The sequence below is a fragment of the Typopeltis vanoorti genome, chromosome 5 (assembly GCF_054136105.1).
Source record: "Typopeltis vanoorti isolate ZY-2024b chromosome 5, IOZ_Tvanoo_1.0, whole genome shotgun sequence".
Classification (NCBI taxonomy): domain Eukaryota; kingdom Metazoa; phylum Arthropoda; class Arachnida; order Uropygi; family Thelyphonidae; genus Typopeltis; species Typopeltis vanoorti.
The window spans coordinates 154,561,307-154,577,325 of record NC_143553.1 but is presented as its reverse complement, the minus strand read 5'-3'; the positions used below and the strand labels follow the sequence as shown (position 1 = coordinate 154,577,325).

General features: G+C 36.1%; 1 protein-coding gene across 1 annotated transcript in view; it reads right to left on the bottom strand.

The window, feature by feature from the left end:
- LOC150106958 (uncharacterized) overlaps positions 1-16,019 on the bottom strand; it is a 102,710-nt gene that overhangs the window by 72,862 nt on the left and 13,829 nt on the right. The window contains exons 4-6 of the mRNA XM_090393515.1: positions 11,140-11,336; positions 7,630-7,740; positions 2,509-2,729 (exon numbers count right to left, since the gene is read on the bottom strand). Of these exons, the coding sequence (XP_090249641.1) occupies positions 2,509-2,729; positions 7,630-7,740; positions 11,140-11,336 (529 nt within the window). The remainder of the gene's footprint in view (positions 1-2,508; positions 2,730-7,629; positions 7,741-11,139; positions 11,337-16,019) is intronic.

The following is a 16,019-nucleotide window of genomic DNA, read 5'->3' as shown; positions in this document are numbered from 1 at the left end:
ATTTGGGCAACCGCAAACTCATGCATCGTGCCACAGATCCCCCTTCATTCCTCGAAGTAACCGTGTGATTTTACAGTGGAATTCATTATCGAACCTTTCTTTTTCGAGGAACTTGATTCTGCTGGTCTCGTTATGTCAGCGATATGCGTCTCTCTTAACCAGTCAGGTGATTACAACACTTCAACAGCGTCAGTGCCTGGATTCAACTGATTTAATGCAGGATGATGCCCCTCCTCACATCACCACCCCTTTTAAGCGGTTGCTTCAGACACATTTCACCGAGTACAGAATCATCAGTCCCATATTCGTCCAACGTGGGCAGCACACTCACCAGATCTGAACCCCCCTGAGATTTTTGGCTGTGCGGACATCTCAAACACTTGTTCGTCGTGGATACGTAACCAGCTTAGTGGACATCGGGACCAGCATTACATGCCATATCCACAACATGGAAAATGGATTCTGTGGTTGTGTTACACACTACGGCAGAGGTCGGCAACGCAGTGAATTTTTAGTCCGCCCTCAGAGAAATTATCGTAAACTGCTTTGCAGCTCGCAGTGGTAATTTTGCAGCCTAGATCGCAGTATATCTGAGAGATACATTCATTACTAGTATGAGCTAAAATGCAAGAAAACATTATATAAAAAAAACACCGCAAATATAATACATGATGGTAATAATTAAGTGAATATTGAATCCAGCATTATTTCATAGCCCAATATAGAAACTACAAGAGTTTCGTGCCGAATATATAGAAACTAAAAGTTTCGGCGGATGCAAGCGTAAATAGTGCCTTATGGGCAACTCGTAGTAAAGGTGGAGCAAGCTCCAGACCTCTTTCCTTAGTATTCTCCATAAATGTAAAGCACATCTTGCAGAGGTCTGCAACCTTTTTAATATGAAGAGCGCAATACAAAATTTGAAAATTACGGAGGGCTCATGACACAGGCATTTTTTCTCTCATTTCAGGCTTAGAAATTCTATGATTAGTTGTTTTTAAGAAAAATTAAATTTCAAATTTTAACCTTATTTTATTTACCTCGCTTTTACAACATATTTTTGTCACATATGAATGAATATAAAATACCATAAAAAAATAAAAATAAAAAATGAATACAAAAAGAATATTCATGTTAACAATTAGCATGTATCTGTCAGATCAGATGCGAGCGCCTTGCTTTATCATAATAGCAAATGTATTTGTTTATTATGCAGTGTGGCTATTTCTATAAAAAAAGTAATATAGAAAGACATTTCAAAACCGTTCATGCCAATTGTAATTTTAAGTTTAATTATTTAAATCAGGAGTCGGCAACGCAGTGCGCGCGAGCATCGTTAGGCCGCAGTATTGCTTCCTTCATATTAAAAATGTTGCCGACCACTGCACTATGGTAGTGCAGCACCATCTATCGTCCCTAGCGGCAACTTTTAGAACCAACGTTGGTTTTTCCGGAAAATAAAATTCCATTGCCGTACACATCATCATGTTAAATATTAAAGGTTCCGTTGAGTTACAGCCTTTTGAAATGAGAACCTTAATTATACTCACTTTGTATATGTTTTGCTAAAAAGTAAATAATTATCTACACAGTTTTAATTTTACAACATATTTATTTTTTGCATCACATTTTTACATTCATTTCTGCATCATATTTATTATTCGCGTGCCTATCAAAAAGCTTGAAGACAACACATATAATTTTTTGTTCTTGCAAATCAAAATAGTCCTCATCCACAATGATATTTTCTCCTCTTTCAATAAAGGTCGCTTAGAGTGCTGTTTGTTGTTGCATCCTTTCAAAAAAGCAAGCACACGTTGAAGACAAACTTTTCCACAACAGTTGTGGAGAATGACATCATTTTATTATGTAATACTGTTAGACCAAGTTCAATAATACATATAATAACTTTTGTGATTGAACATTTTCGTGCTGTAACAGCATCTCTAAAGCTTTGGAGAGAATGACTTGGCAACTTCTACATGAAAAGTATAACAAGGACAATAGTTGGAATTGTTGGATTTCTGTAACGTAAAATCCGATTTTAAAGTCTTCGAAAGAAGGTTTCAACATAATATTTGGAGACACAGAACGACATTTTATTTTGGTATCACCTTCCTCGCTTTTTTTATTTTATTTAACCCTGAAACCATTGGAATTATTTCCTCGAATTTTACTGTTTTACACTCTCAAGCGGTTCAATATTTGGCATTGCGAAGGCAGAGCATACCAAATGAGTGAAATAAAGTGTTTAAAATCTAGAAGTTTTTCTTCTTAAACGTAACCAAAGGCTGAACAATTACGAAAAGAAAATATATGTCTGTTATGTTTGTTAGGCCTTCGTATAAAAATAGAGCATCATATGAAACGATACAACTGCTGTCAGTGTGTTATTATATACGTCAGTTTGTTCTCAGATGAGTTTGCATGTTTATAGTACAGTATTAGGAGAGGTAGCAGCAAGATGTAGTAAACATGTTTTGAATTCTTTCTCATCACACTCTCTTTCAGTTCGTATTTTCTTCCTTCTCCTCTTCCACATCAAGATTCGCGTGCAGTCCATACCCGTATGTCTTCAGATCATGTGCGAATGTGTCTTGCCATTCGCACAATGTGTCGTAGAGTGGGTTACCATCCAATGCTCCTAAATGACCTCCGTATTCTTTTGGGAGTATGTCTGGAGAAATATGCGAATGCAAGGAACTGAGGTCACTTCCGTGGAAAATAACCTGTTGAGAGAAAAAATCCAACTCGATTAAGCATTTAAGATTTTTTTTATTTTTATTTATTTATTTATTTGATATATACAATTTTGAGAAGTGTATATAAAAATGCGATGAACAGAGAAGCAGTTAGCAAAACCATTAAGATATGTGTATGACAATCAACATTCATAGTTCAAACGTGCAGCTCAGTAGAAGTTTAGTTTGCACTCCATGCCGCTTGACCGCACGAAGAAAGACTTGGGGTTCAAATCTAGTCGCCAACTAGAGAAACATTTGCCGTTTCTAGACCGGTTCCCGAGGTAGTCGATCTCTGGCACGGGGAAGTGGTTGTTTTTTTTTCTCCTGGAAACTCGGGTTTTTCGTTCCGTAAAGTGAAGAAAATCGCCCATCGAACCCACACTATTTTCAGACATTAAAAATATTGTTTGGGTTATGGACCACTTGCTAGCCGCCCTCTTCGTTGCGTACCGATAAATTAGTGATAGCCTTGGGCTGGCTATCTCTGATTGGCTACCAGTGGAGATTGAACTGCCCACTCACTCTCCAAAAGTTAGATAGGGCTATAAGGGCCTCGCCTACTCCCTATATGGGAACAAATAGGCGTTAGGTGACTTTTTTTTGAAGAACATACGCTGGTGATATTATGCAAGAAATATGATCGAAACGTTTTCATGCTGACCGCCAGGTGACACTACTGTAATTAGTATAGATGCAGTAGGGCAGACTCATATTTTATTCGTTATTTATTTTAAAGTTGATACTTCTGTTATTGAAAATATTGAAGGTGAAATCCACTGAAAAATTCTGTGAATTTCAGGCCTTTCATAAAATTGGACTAAATTTAGGAATAACCAATCTACAGTACTTTTGTTCCCAGATTACCTTTTGTTTTTCATTTGTAATGTGATAGGCCATATCTCATCCATATGTTATTTCTTTCTCAAATAACTTTGATTAATTACGTTGTCAGTCTGGATTTTGAAAAAGAAAGAAAGTAAGATCGTGCAAATTATTCCTTCATGCGTATCTCATTATACAGAAATCGTATAAATCTTCTTTCATGTGTATATGATGATACTTCTTTCATTTATCTGTGAGATATAAAATATGCCACCGGAGCAAAGGAAAAAAAAATGTATAAACAATCCTGCATCTGAAGAGGTGGATTAGGCGTTCTTAGCATCGAGGCTGTATTTTGCTGTATTTTATTTTGAATGAGAAATTCTAGAAGTCATATTTTTGCGATATATATATATATATACAAAAATTCAGCATTTCAGTACTTAATACTCGATTTAATAATATACGCATAGCACTATAATTCTTAATTTTTGAATTATACAGGCAGTGGTTTTCTCTAGAATTTTACAATTTGCATTTAAGGGATAGATACGATCCGATCAAATTCATGAGTTATTACATATACACCAAACTTCTCACGACTTCTCACGACAACTTACTATATGAACAGTGACTGAACACCCATTTTAGGTATTATAACAATTTCAGTCAAATAAATGCACGTAAATACGAGTAACAGCATGATAAACTAAATGCATGTGCATTATTATGACTCTATAAAATGATTCAGCGTCAGTTATAGCTCCAAGAAACACTCGTGCTCCTCTTAGATAGTTTCTGATTTCTCATTTCTGAACTTTTCATTAAGAGAGTTAACGATTCTTGGTGCCATGATGGAATAGCTGCCAGATAGTTTTTCTTACCCGTGTTATCTGTAAAAGTATACTATCTTGCCCAAGATGCTGATCATTCACACTAATGCAATTTTCATTTGATTATAATTGAATATTTGCTTTTTGATTCTGTTGTGCAAGCTTGTATATTTACCAAGGATATTTTTGTGAGTTCCCACCAGTTGCAAATTCCATACGGAATGTTCGAATATACCATTGCATAATATAGTGTTTGTGTAACTATGTGATACAAATAATTTAATGTTAAGCAATCAACACAATATGTATACCTTAGTTTATCTGTACCAATTGGATATGTGTTTTCGATTTCAGATTACGGTTTACGTTTACACCCAGATGCTGATAGGTATGTTCTCCCTAAATCGTGTCAGACCTGCAGTCATTGTGGATCAAGGAAGTAGCAAATATGCTTCTCTCCTTTTCAGTTCAATTAGGAAAAAATTTGTTTTTCCTAATTGAACTGAAATTTTCGTTTGTTCCAAATTTCCAAATATGTTCGTTTTAAGTTTGTTTTTATTGTGCAGGTTTAATAAATCAGATTCGAAGTTGTGTTTTATGCCTTGCAACTTGCTCGGAGCTACATCATCAACATAGCTGGTTGGATTTCCTTTCATATTTGAGAAGAAGAAGAAGTCGTTTATGTAGATCAGAAATAAAATAAGTCTCATAGCCTTTAGGAACACTAGTTTTGATGAGTTTGGTATTCACTCAGGGTGTTATTTGAACTATTTACTGCATATTTTCAAAACAGGATTGAAATCATAAGTTACCTTAATTCTTATTGTATGCACTTTTCTTAATAATATGTTAGGATCGATTGAGTCAAAAACCATCTGTACATATAAGATAATAGCTGCTATTTTTTGTAATTTTTTTTCAGTACTTTGTTTGCCAAGTAATCCTCGAAAAAGGGAACACTGAAAAAGCTTGCCTGAACTTTTCTAGTGAAGAAGATTAGAAGATAATGTGATTCCTTCTGGTGAAAGAGTTTAGAAATTTGATGTCTCTTTTCTGTTGCAATTGAAGGGATTTTTGAGATAAGTAATATCACTAAGATTGGTCAATATATTCATTTAATTGTTGATGTTGCTTTTTTTTCAAAATAGGTACAACTGTTGCTTTTTAGGTGTGCTTTGAATTCACCTAAAGAAAAGGATTTGTTTATAATATGAAAGAGAAATTCTGGGTGATGTTTAGTAAAAGTCTGAATTATTCTTATATTTGCTCCATAACATTCTATTACTATGAGGAATAGTTGAGCTTCAGACTTGTAACATATTTGTTATATTTCGTGTAACTCTCGGAATTCAAAGTTCGAACTCAGCCATCGTCTTACCGATATTTTCGCCAATGCATTGTTTCAATAGGTTTCATATACGGATAAAGACTCAAAAACTTTTTTTTTCCTTTGCATGCATGAGAAATTAATTTCGTACTCGGAATTAAAAACAAACAAGAATATAAGAGATAAAAATAGCTATTAAATCACTTATATAATCTGTGTAAGATAATAATTCGCCTGATTACACTTCTAATAGATATTAACCTTGTAGCTCAATTGCATACTTTGCTTGCTTAAGCACTTTCGAGTTGCTATGTACACTTAACGGAGTAATATCGAAGGTCAACAATTTTTCCTGTTTCAGTCCTTTAGAAATGCATACTTCAACGAAGCTCAACTAACTACAAAATATTCAATATATTATATGAATTTGACATTTATTTATACAAATAAAGCAGACTAATCAATTAATCTGAAGTTGCTTTTGGTTTACCATTGCTGCAAAAAAAATTTTGTCACTTCTAATATCCCATTTTGCCTTCTTTTAATTCAGTTTGTCACTAGCAATGGCATTAAGTTCCATGCTGCAGGAGTGCAATTAATGTTTTCTGTAAGTCTGAATTGTTTCGCTAAATATTTTCGATTAAAATAATCTGATTTTCATGGAAATCAGATTGTAATATGATTGACGACAAAGGAACCTTTATACGGAGAGAGAGAAAAACAAAGAAAGAGAGAGAGAGAGATACGTTGGACATTCACATTATATATGGATCTCATCTGACAATGAGTGGCACAAAGTTGTATCATCGACCAATTTCAGCAATTTAGACAATTCAAATTAAATTCTGTATGGTGTTGCTGTATATTGCACAAATAAATTGTCACCACTGTCAGACGCGCATGTGTGTGTGTGTGTGTGTGTAGGAGAAGAAATCTTTTGACGTTTTTCTTGAAACGTCGGAGGTTATAGTTTCATCGGGAAAGCTGTTTTAGAGAGCAGAAACGGATGGAATAAGAGTAGTAAAGAAGTAGATTCGGTGTGTTTGCAGCTGGACTGTAAGGTGATGTTGAGCAGCTGCTGTTGCTGCTTCTCGTGTTTTCACAAACCCAATGGAAAACGGAATGAACGTGTTGCATGTTTTAGTATATATTGAGTAGAACGCTAAGTTCCTGTCACTTGTGGTATGTTCAAGAATTTTTTTTTCAACTGCCTTGGTAAATGATGCAGTGTTGATCCATGATTTAGAAAGTGAACAGGAGTTTTTGTGGGTTACGAAATAGTTTCATGTCAGTGAGAATAATTTCTATAACAAGCTGCTTGTTATAAAATATACATACATACACACACATATATATATACATAATAGCGTGTGAAAAAATATATAATAACATGTGTAATATCAGGTTACACTTTTAGAAAAAGCAGTGGCTGTGCGCTTCGCAACCATATGCCTGGGGAAGGAGTGTAGGATCTGAAGGATCTTCCTCAGCCATAGCCAAGTTAGCTGGTCTTGGGCGTGGACAGTATGGTTTTTTCCCAGTTTATCCTGGGGGTTTCATCCCTCAAACAGTAAACCGGACCCGTGAACATACAGGATATAGCCATAGGACACATATATATATATATATATATATATATATATATATATATATATATATATATATATATATATATAGCGCCATCTGTCTTAATTCGCCGCCCATTAGACATTCATGACTTAGCCATGAGTGACCCAATGGCCCATTAAGGACTATGGGAGAGATAGGATATATATATATATATATATATATATATACTATTGAACTAACAATATAATTTGATTGTATTTTTTTTTCAAAACTTTATTTTCGTAACATGCAGTTAGGCTTGAAGTATAAATTGGAACAGAAACAAAGTTCTTACCCTTTTTTTAATTTTCTCCTTAAGAAACGGTTTCACCAACGTAAATAAAATCTCGTATGCTTGGGAGTGATACAGCACGTGAACCTTCTTAACTCTAACGGGAAAGCAATCCTAGAAATTAAAGATAACTTGTCATCAAATGTTATTTTCTGTTCTGGAAAAGAAGAGAGAGAGAAATACAATTCTAATATAGAATATTAGAATCTTGCTGAATGAGTTACAAGTGCTATTCTATACAGGAATAGCATACTTCTGTTGTTATTACAATGTTGCCTTGACTATGCAAGAGAATTTCATGCAGCTGTCTGGTTTTCTTTAACTACATTCATTCCAATTCAATTGGCTTCTACAGCTTTTTAATTCCAAACTAGATGCACTGTTTAACTGCAGATTTATTTTGCGCCATCTCGCATTTCCACGTATCTTCACAAGTGTATTGCAGTGTTGATATCGTGTGTTCATTTTCCAATGTTTCACTACATGAAAATATTACAAATATCGTTCAAAAAAAAATTAAAAGTTACAATCCCTTCTCCAATTTCCGTTTGTCATGGCCTTCTATTTGAATTGCATTATCTTGTTTGGCTTTGAACAAAAACAATTTATTTAAAGTGCAAACTAAGCACTCTTTATCAGACAAGATGTCTGCTTTGTTATTTCTCTTATAACAAAAGATATGAGATGAATCGGAGTAGATGGAGTAAGGAGATCTCAAAAATTACATACAATTGCGTGTATACCTATCAAGGTTTATGTATGTAGCTTAGAATAATGGTGGTTAATTCCAATTCCTCTCCTGTACGAAATATGATAAAAATTAAAGCAAATAAACTATCTATTTTGACTACACTCGCTATCATCAGGGAAAAATATTAAAGCTGAAGTATGGTATCACCTGTGGGGTGGAGATTACTACAACGACCTGCTTCCTTCGATTCGAATACAAAATAGAATAATCACAGCAATTTTACTAATTTCTTGGCATATTCAACTAGCGATCTGTTTGCCATTCTTAACATTTTGCCATTACACAAACTTAACTATATAATTGTATACTACATGTAAGCAATAACATTGTAAATTTTGCTTATATAACGTAGAATATGACTTACGTTGTGATCGGAACTTGCTGTTAGTTTCCAATGCAGACAAAGAAATTTTTCACAAATCATTTGAGCACTTTAGCAACAAACAGAGACAATAAATTGCCTGATGAAATAACGTGTGTAATATCAAGTTACACTTTTAGAAAAAGACTGAGACACTATCTCATGGACTAAATAATGTTAACTTTTATTATAAACGTATATTATGGAAAATTACTCTCAATGTTATATATTATGTCTCAATGACAATCATTTAATTTTTTAGTGACTGTGTTGCTTATATTTCTATTTTTATAGTAATCCTTATGGCTACAGCCCTTGGTTACATATTGCACAGTTCCTTCTAACCTATTTCTATTTTCTGTTCTTTATTCCCAAGTCTTTTCTTCAACTATTAATCTCTATATTACTACCTGGAAAATAATTGTAGGATAATTTTTTTAGTAGTATTACTTTTTACTAATTTGTTATTATCACATGTATGGTTCTAAATACTTGTTGCATCTGTCGTATTATGTTTTCATTTGCACTATTATTTCAGTTTTAATAAAATAAACGAGGAAAAAATTACTGAATCTGGTTAAAAAGATTGATTTCCTATAATATGTACCTCTTTTATTATTATTACATGACACCTGCAGCGAGTCCGAAGACTCGTCGAGGGAGGGCACCTAATCTACAACTCTTTGTCTCCTCCAATTACAACGATTCATAACCATACCAATGCCATCTACTGTCCACTACCGCCAGTATTTTCACAGACAATCGCAAACATCCATGCACACGGCAGGATTCGAACCCGTAGCCTTTTGGCTGGAGAGTGGATACGCTAACCACTTGGCCAACCAGGCTGGCTTTGAATATATCTTCTAAACTTCAGGCAGTGAAATAATACTATTTGGAAACGTAAATTCACTGCACTCAGTTTTTTCATCACAGACCAACTTTATCGCAGCGATAGTTTATCTTGGCTAATTATTTATAGGATTTTGGCATAAGTTACTCAAATACAAAGGTAAAAGGCGTATATACGACAAAATACCTCCCTTAGAGCAAATGGAAGAACGATAGTGCAATGTCTTCTTCGACTGGAAAAGATCTAGTACGATTCTCATTGTGAGAGGAATTTATTATTATTATCATTATATTGGATTTTTCAGCTAAATGTGAGTTAACTGATACAGAGGAAGCAGACAAAAATACGTTTGGTAAATCTTGTATAATGGATTAAGCACTGTATATAGTAGACTATAATAAATTTAGTTTAATCCTTTATCCAAATGCAAGTAAACAAAGTTTGCGCCTGAAGTACCTTCAGGATTGAGGCAACTCATGGTAAAGGTGACCAAGCTCTCATCACTCCTTGTCTCAGTATCTTAATATCTCAGTAATTTATTCTAGTCTAACCAAGCGGGAAAAACTTCCAACAAATAGTAGACTGTGTGGTGTGCATTGCTCTTGGACAACCAAATGCTGTAATAATTCACATTATCTTCATTAACATTTATCTGTCTTTAATAAAAGCATTCAACTCATTATAAAAAATGAGATCTCTAGAAGCATGTTTTAGCCTATAAACAATTTCAGCACTTTTTTCTCTCTCATTTAAATTTTATTATTATTATTATTATTATTATTATTATTCAATTTTCTACCAGGACACATTAGTCCATCTCAGTTAATAATGGTATGAACTGCATAAACCGACTTCGTTGTTCAAATTTTTTTGTCATTGAGAAGAAAATCGAAGCACCTTGAACAAAAATAACCAGAAGATCACAGCTGAGACTCACTAACTTACTACTAAAAATCAAAATAATAATAATTAATGCGATCAGCAGTAGCAGGTAAGCTCCATGTACTGACTAGCATTACTGTTGTGCAACCAAACTGATATACCTACAACTCCAAGCCTGGTAACAGTTGTATTGTGCTTTATCGAGCTCATACTATTTCTGCTTTTTCTATCTTTTCATTTTTTCTAATTATGCTTAGATAAGCACGAAAATATCAAATGTTCAACCCTAACTACCTACAATCATCTAGCTAACCCCTTAATTATCAAGTATCTGTCACCTATTTCTGTGGCGAAAATGTAAGTAAATTGCTTCAGAAATAAGTAAATATGTAGCGAATGAAGAATATAATACTACACCCTACCTAAGGATAGAAAAGGTAACTGATATTCTTCATTTTAGTACAGCGTTTCCTTCTCTGAACCTTGTTCTCTCCATAGCACCCCCACTCCCCCCCCCATAAAAAAAATAGTTAAACAATCCTCGTTTATAATGATATCACGTTTAGGTGTTTACCAGCTCGAAAATATTTTGCGACGTGATTAACAACAAACAAACAAACAAAAATTCAAAAATGTCTACATGCATGTGACAAATAAATCCAGTACCTGAATCAAAGGCAATGTCCTGAACAGCGCACGAGGAGTTCCAATGTCGGCAAGATGAGCCATTCCTAGACCATTAAAATCGGCAATAACAACCACGCCAGTGATCTGGTTAACTTCGTTCTCAATGTACTTCTCTGCGGTAAGTATTGTAGCTCGTAAACCACAAGGAAAGGGGAATTCTCTAGGATTACAACGACCTGGAATATGAGATTGCAAATAAAAATTGATTTGTTTCAAAATGCTACAATTGGCATTATTGTTATGATTGTTAAAAGTTCTGGAGGATTAGTTAACAAAGGTGTGTAAACATAAACTGGTAGAACGTGCCAAAAGGTATACCTATCTACCTATCTTTAAACAAATATATATAAGTGTGTGCGTGTGTGGGGGGTGTCCCTAGATATTTCAATAATTTATAAAAATTAGAAAAATTGGCACATTATAATTCGGTTTGCCAGAAAGTGAATCGCTATGGGGGAAGGGGGGGTACTTCGTATTTTCACTGATAGAGGGCGCTGTACCACATGCATCATTTGCGAATACGTGCAAATTAGAGTTCTATAAAACGTAGGCTGCACCGCTGACAGCCCGTAATGAATGCGTGCAAATTCCCAGTCATTAAGGGTGAACAGAAATATTTTTGTGAAAAGAAAAATTTGTTGCTGCGATGCTTACTTTGGTGGTGTGATGATTACGCAAAATAATGGATGCGGAATGGTGACATTTTCGCTATGACTGTGATTCTTGCAGCTTCCTGTGCACTGCTTGCACCGCTTGTTCAAATTTCCAGTTTTCTGGAAACGTCGTATTAGAGACTGTATTCTGGCAGGAGTGATAGGACCTCGACTTTTCTTCATTCTTTTCTGCGTTCGAAACTTTCGTAAAACTTCCGCTACCGATTCCCACTTACGTAAAACAACTTCGCTAACAATGTCTTATCCACCAAAGCAAGCATCACAACAATACATTTTTCTTTTCATAAAAATAATTCTCTTCACTCCCAGTGACTGGGAATTTGCATGCATTCATTACGAGCTGTCAGCAGTACACCCTGCTTTTTATAGAACTCTCATTTGCACATATTCGCAAATGATGCAATTGGTACAGCGTCCTCTATTGTTGAAAATTTAAAGGTCATTTTTTCTCCCCGCCAAAAAAAATCCCATTATATATGTATATATATATATACATATATATATATATATATATACGAGCAGTATATGACATGCTTCTTAGACCATTTCTGCTGATTTAATTGTCCAGGTCAAGAGGTCTTTCCCTGTTACCGAGTTATGGATTTGAATTCCCCCCTCTTCAGATGGTAAACGATTTTCATTGCTCTGTATTAGACCCCCCCCCCTTTTACATGTTTGGTCCTGGATTAAACTTTCCAACTTCAAAAGTGAACGCGATTGATTTTTTTTTTCTTAACATTCATAAATTTCTGCATTGTGAATTTGTTTGAAAGGGTAAAATTAGGTTCTTTTCGCTTCAAAAAAGTACATGTTTTTGAACCTCTTAGAAACTCAAGTGTCATGGAAATGGGAATGAATTATGCGGCCTTTCCATTGAGAATGGAGTGTAGCAATAGCTGATCATACTTCCACAAATTAGGCACTAGAGGAAGTCATTAATTAGATAGCAATAAATAAAAGATTTGATATCCCACCAGTTCTGCTCCACAGATGTATTCCTAACCTAACACCTGTCGTTTTTCATCTCTACATCTAACAGCATGAAACAAAGTCCATATTCAACCGATTTCAAAGTCTGTCTCAACCAATCGACTTATTGCGATCACCTTAGTTCCATTTGGAGCAATGACGAAAGTCATCAACAGCCAATTTCTTCAACATCTGAAAAACTGTCAATTAATCAATGACCACTCCCACAAATAAAGATTCCACCAGCCAAGATTCCCAGCAGATCTCCATCGCCTATATGGCCCAGCTCTGGATATGTGCCACGAAAAGACTTGGAGGAACATGAGCTACTGCATTGAACACTTCAAATGCATTGGATAGGGTAGGCATCGAAAGCTTCTCGGCAAATTGGCATTTTATGATCTGCCTTCTACCCTTTGTGATTGGTTTTCTCTCAGCCGTTTCTCCGCATGTAACGATTGATATTTTGAAGTTATTCTGTCTTTGGGTTTTCCTGACCTACTAATACATGTGTTTCCTCAGGCCTCAGCACTGCACTCATCCTATTCATTGAACAAAATTCGTAGTGCTCTAACATCTCAAGCTTCAAGATACCGTATAATACGTGCCCTAAACAGAGATCTCCACATCATCCTGTAATGGTGCAATTAAAGCCTAGTCATGGTCGATGCTCGCAAAACACTGTTTTCGGTTGTTTTTTCTCGCAAAAAGAAATTACTTATCCCCTTATCTTTATCAATGTTCAGCTCAATAGCTGAGACCAGATCTCTCTTTCAGATGGACAACACTGTCCTTTTCTGACATAAACATATCACTTCTATAGTATATGCTCATTTTCCAAAGCATTTTGCATCCTTTTTCACTGAACACGTTATTCTTCATGTGTTCAGTTACTAACCATAAAAATTCCAACTCCGTTCGACTTTGAAATGCTGCTCTCACATTTTCGGTGGTGCAGCTAAAACCCCTCAAAAACTTCGATGCTGTCCAGAGGATGACATTTAAAATTATTCACAGTCCCTTTCTCACAAATGTTCAATTTCCTCATAGTTTTCAGGTATTTCCATGGGCCCTGTTCAGCAGAACTGACATCTATAATGCTACTATTTCTCTATAGAGAAATAGCGACTTCTTATTACATCAGAGCACCACTATGTAGCAATGAAACAAAATGAAGTTCAACAATTTATTAAACTCTCACATGACATATAAACCCATAGCTTTGCATGCAAACTCGCTAATCAAAATGAGCATGTGATCAAACAAAAGCAGAATGAATACTCGTTCCATCTTTAAACCATGGCAAAAGGTTATATTATGTTAAATGATGAATAGACAGTACTCAAGAATCCCAATATACGAGCAACAGCTGTCCAACATCATTGCAGTTGAATTATTAACTCACTGAACCTGCTGCTTCCATCCAATCCATCTTTTCTTGCATTCCATACGGGAAAACCTCGGAGGGAAAACCTTGTCATATCCTTTTGAGGCAGACTAACCGACCTTCAACTGAAAGCCTTTGCAAAGTTTATTTGCATACTGTATTATATGAGACAATCCACCTCAAGGGCTCACTTTAGTGAGTACGGCATGGCAAACCCGAGGTACCTGATGCTGGACCATGCCTTACTTCATGTAATATACATCTGTTATATTATTCTGTAGACTGGTCCCTCCCCTTCTTTCTTTGCTTCTTTCTCCTCTCCTTGCTCCTCCCCCATGATGCTATTAGAGAATTCGAGGGCTAGAGGTGAATCTTTCCTATCTTGCTAAGTCATTTCGTCTTATGCAGCCACCGAAGGAGGCAAGCTAGCCTCAATAGGTGCCGGTCCCAAGCCCGGATAAATGGCGAGGGTTGATGTCAGGAAGGGCATCCGGTCGTAAAACTTCACTGCCAGCTCTAGCTATGAGTCAAAGATGAAATGAGTCATATGAGTCAAAGAGAAAATAATATAAGGGCTAGGGCGTACCCCTTAATCGACGCGCAGCCACATCGCTCTACAGCTGCGAGAAGTGGATGAGGACTACCGCATCAAGGGCGGATGCGGTTAAAGAAGCGAGCCCAGCAGGTGGAGAGGATGTTGCGAGTGGGAACACTAAATGTTGGAAGCATTACTGGAAGGGGAAGAGAGGTGGCAGACATGATGAGGAAGGGGAAGTTGGACATTTTATGTGTGCAGGAGACGATGTACAATGGGGGAAAGGCAAAGGAACAGGGAGATGGATAAAAATTGTTCTACTCTGGAGCGAATAACGAGGGAAGAAATGGTGTAGGAATTGTGGTGTGCGGCAGAATGAAAGGCGAAGTACTGGAAGTGGGTAGAAGGAACGACAGGATCATGGGAATGAAATTGGGTCTTGGAGAAGAATGTGTATATGTCCCGCAAGTTGGCTGTACAGCAGAAGAGAAAGATGAGTTCTGGATCGTGTTAGATGGAAGTTCTGGAAGAAAATGAGATGGTGATTGTCAGAGGAGACTTGAACGGACACATAGGGAGACAGAATAGAGACTGTGAAAGGGTGCATGGTGGCCACAGAGTGGGAATGATGAACCAGGAAGGAGAGAGGGTTGTGAACTTTGCAGTAGCCTTTGATCTGGCAATTGTAAACTCGTTTTTCTACAAGAGGGTAGAACATTTGATAACATTTAGGAGTGGTAACAACAGTTCACAAATTGTCTACCTTTTGACTAGAAGAAAACATCTTAAATTTGTGACAAATTGTAAAGTAATTCCAACAGATCAAGTGGCACAGCAACACCGACTGCTGTGCATCTGTGTTGCTGTGCCAATCTTGATCTGTTGGTAATCTGACGGTAATCCTCAGCTGTGCAATCGAGGTGCTTGGTGAGACATCTGGAAAGATTAGAGAGCAGAAGGAGAGTTGGTGGTGGAATAATAATGTACAAGTGGCAGTGACAGCTAAGAGGAAAACAAAGCAGAAGTGGGATGAGTCAAGTGTGGAAGAGGATAGAGAGGTGTACAGAGAGAGAAAGCAAGAAGCCAAGAGAGTTGTGGCACAGGCGAAGGCCATGGCATATCAAGATCTGTATGATCAATTATAAACAAAGGAAGGACAGAGAAAAATTTACCAACTAGCAAAATGTAGAAATAAAGCAGCAAAAAACATCTTACATGTGAGGCAGATCAAAGACGCTGAAGGAAGAGTATTATGGAGGGATTTGGACATAAGAAACAGATGGAGAATATACTT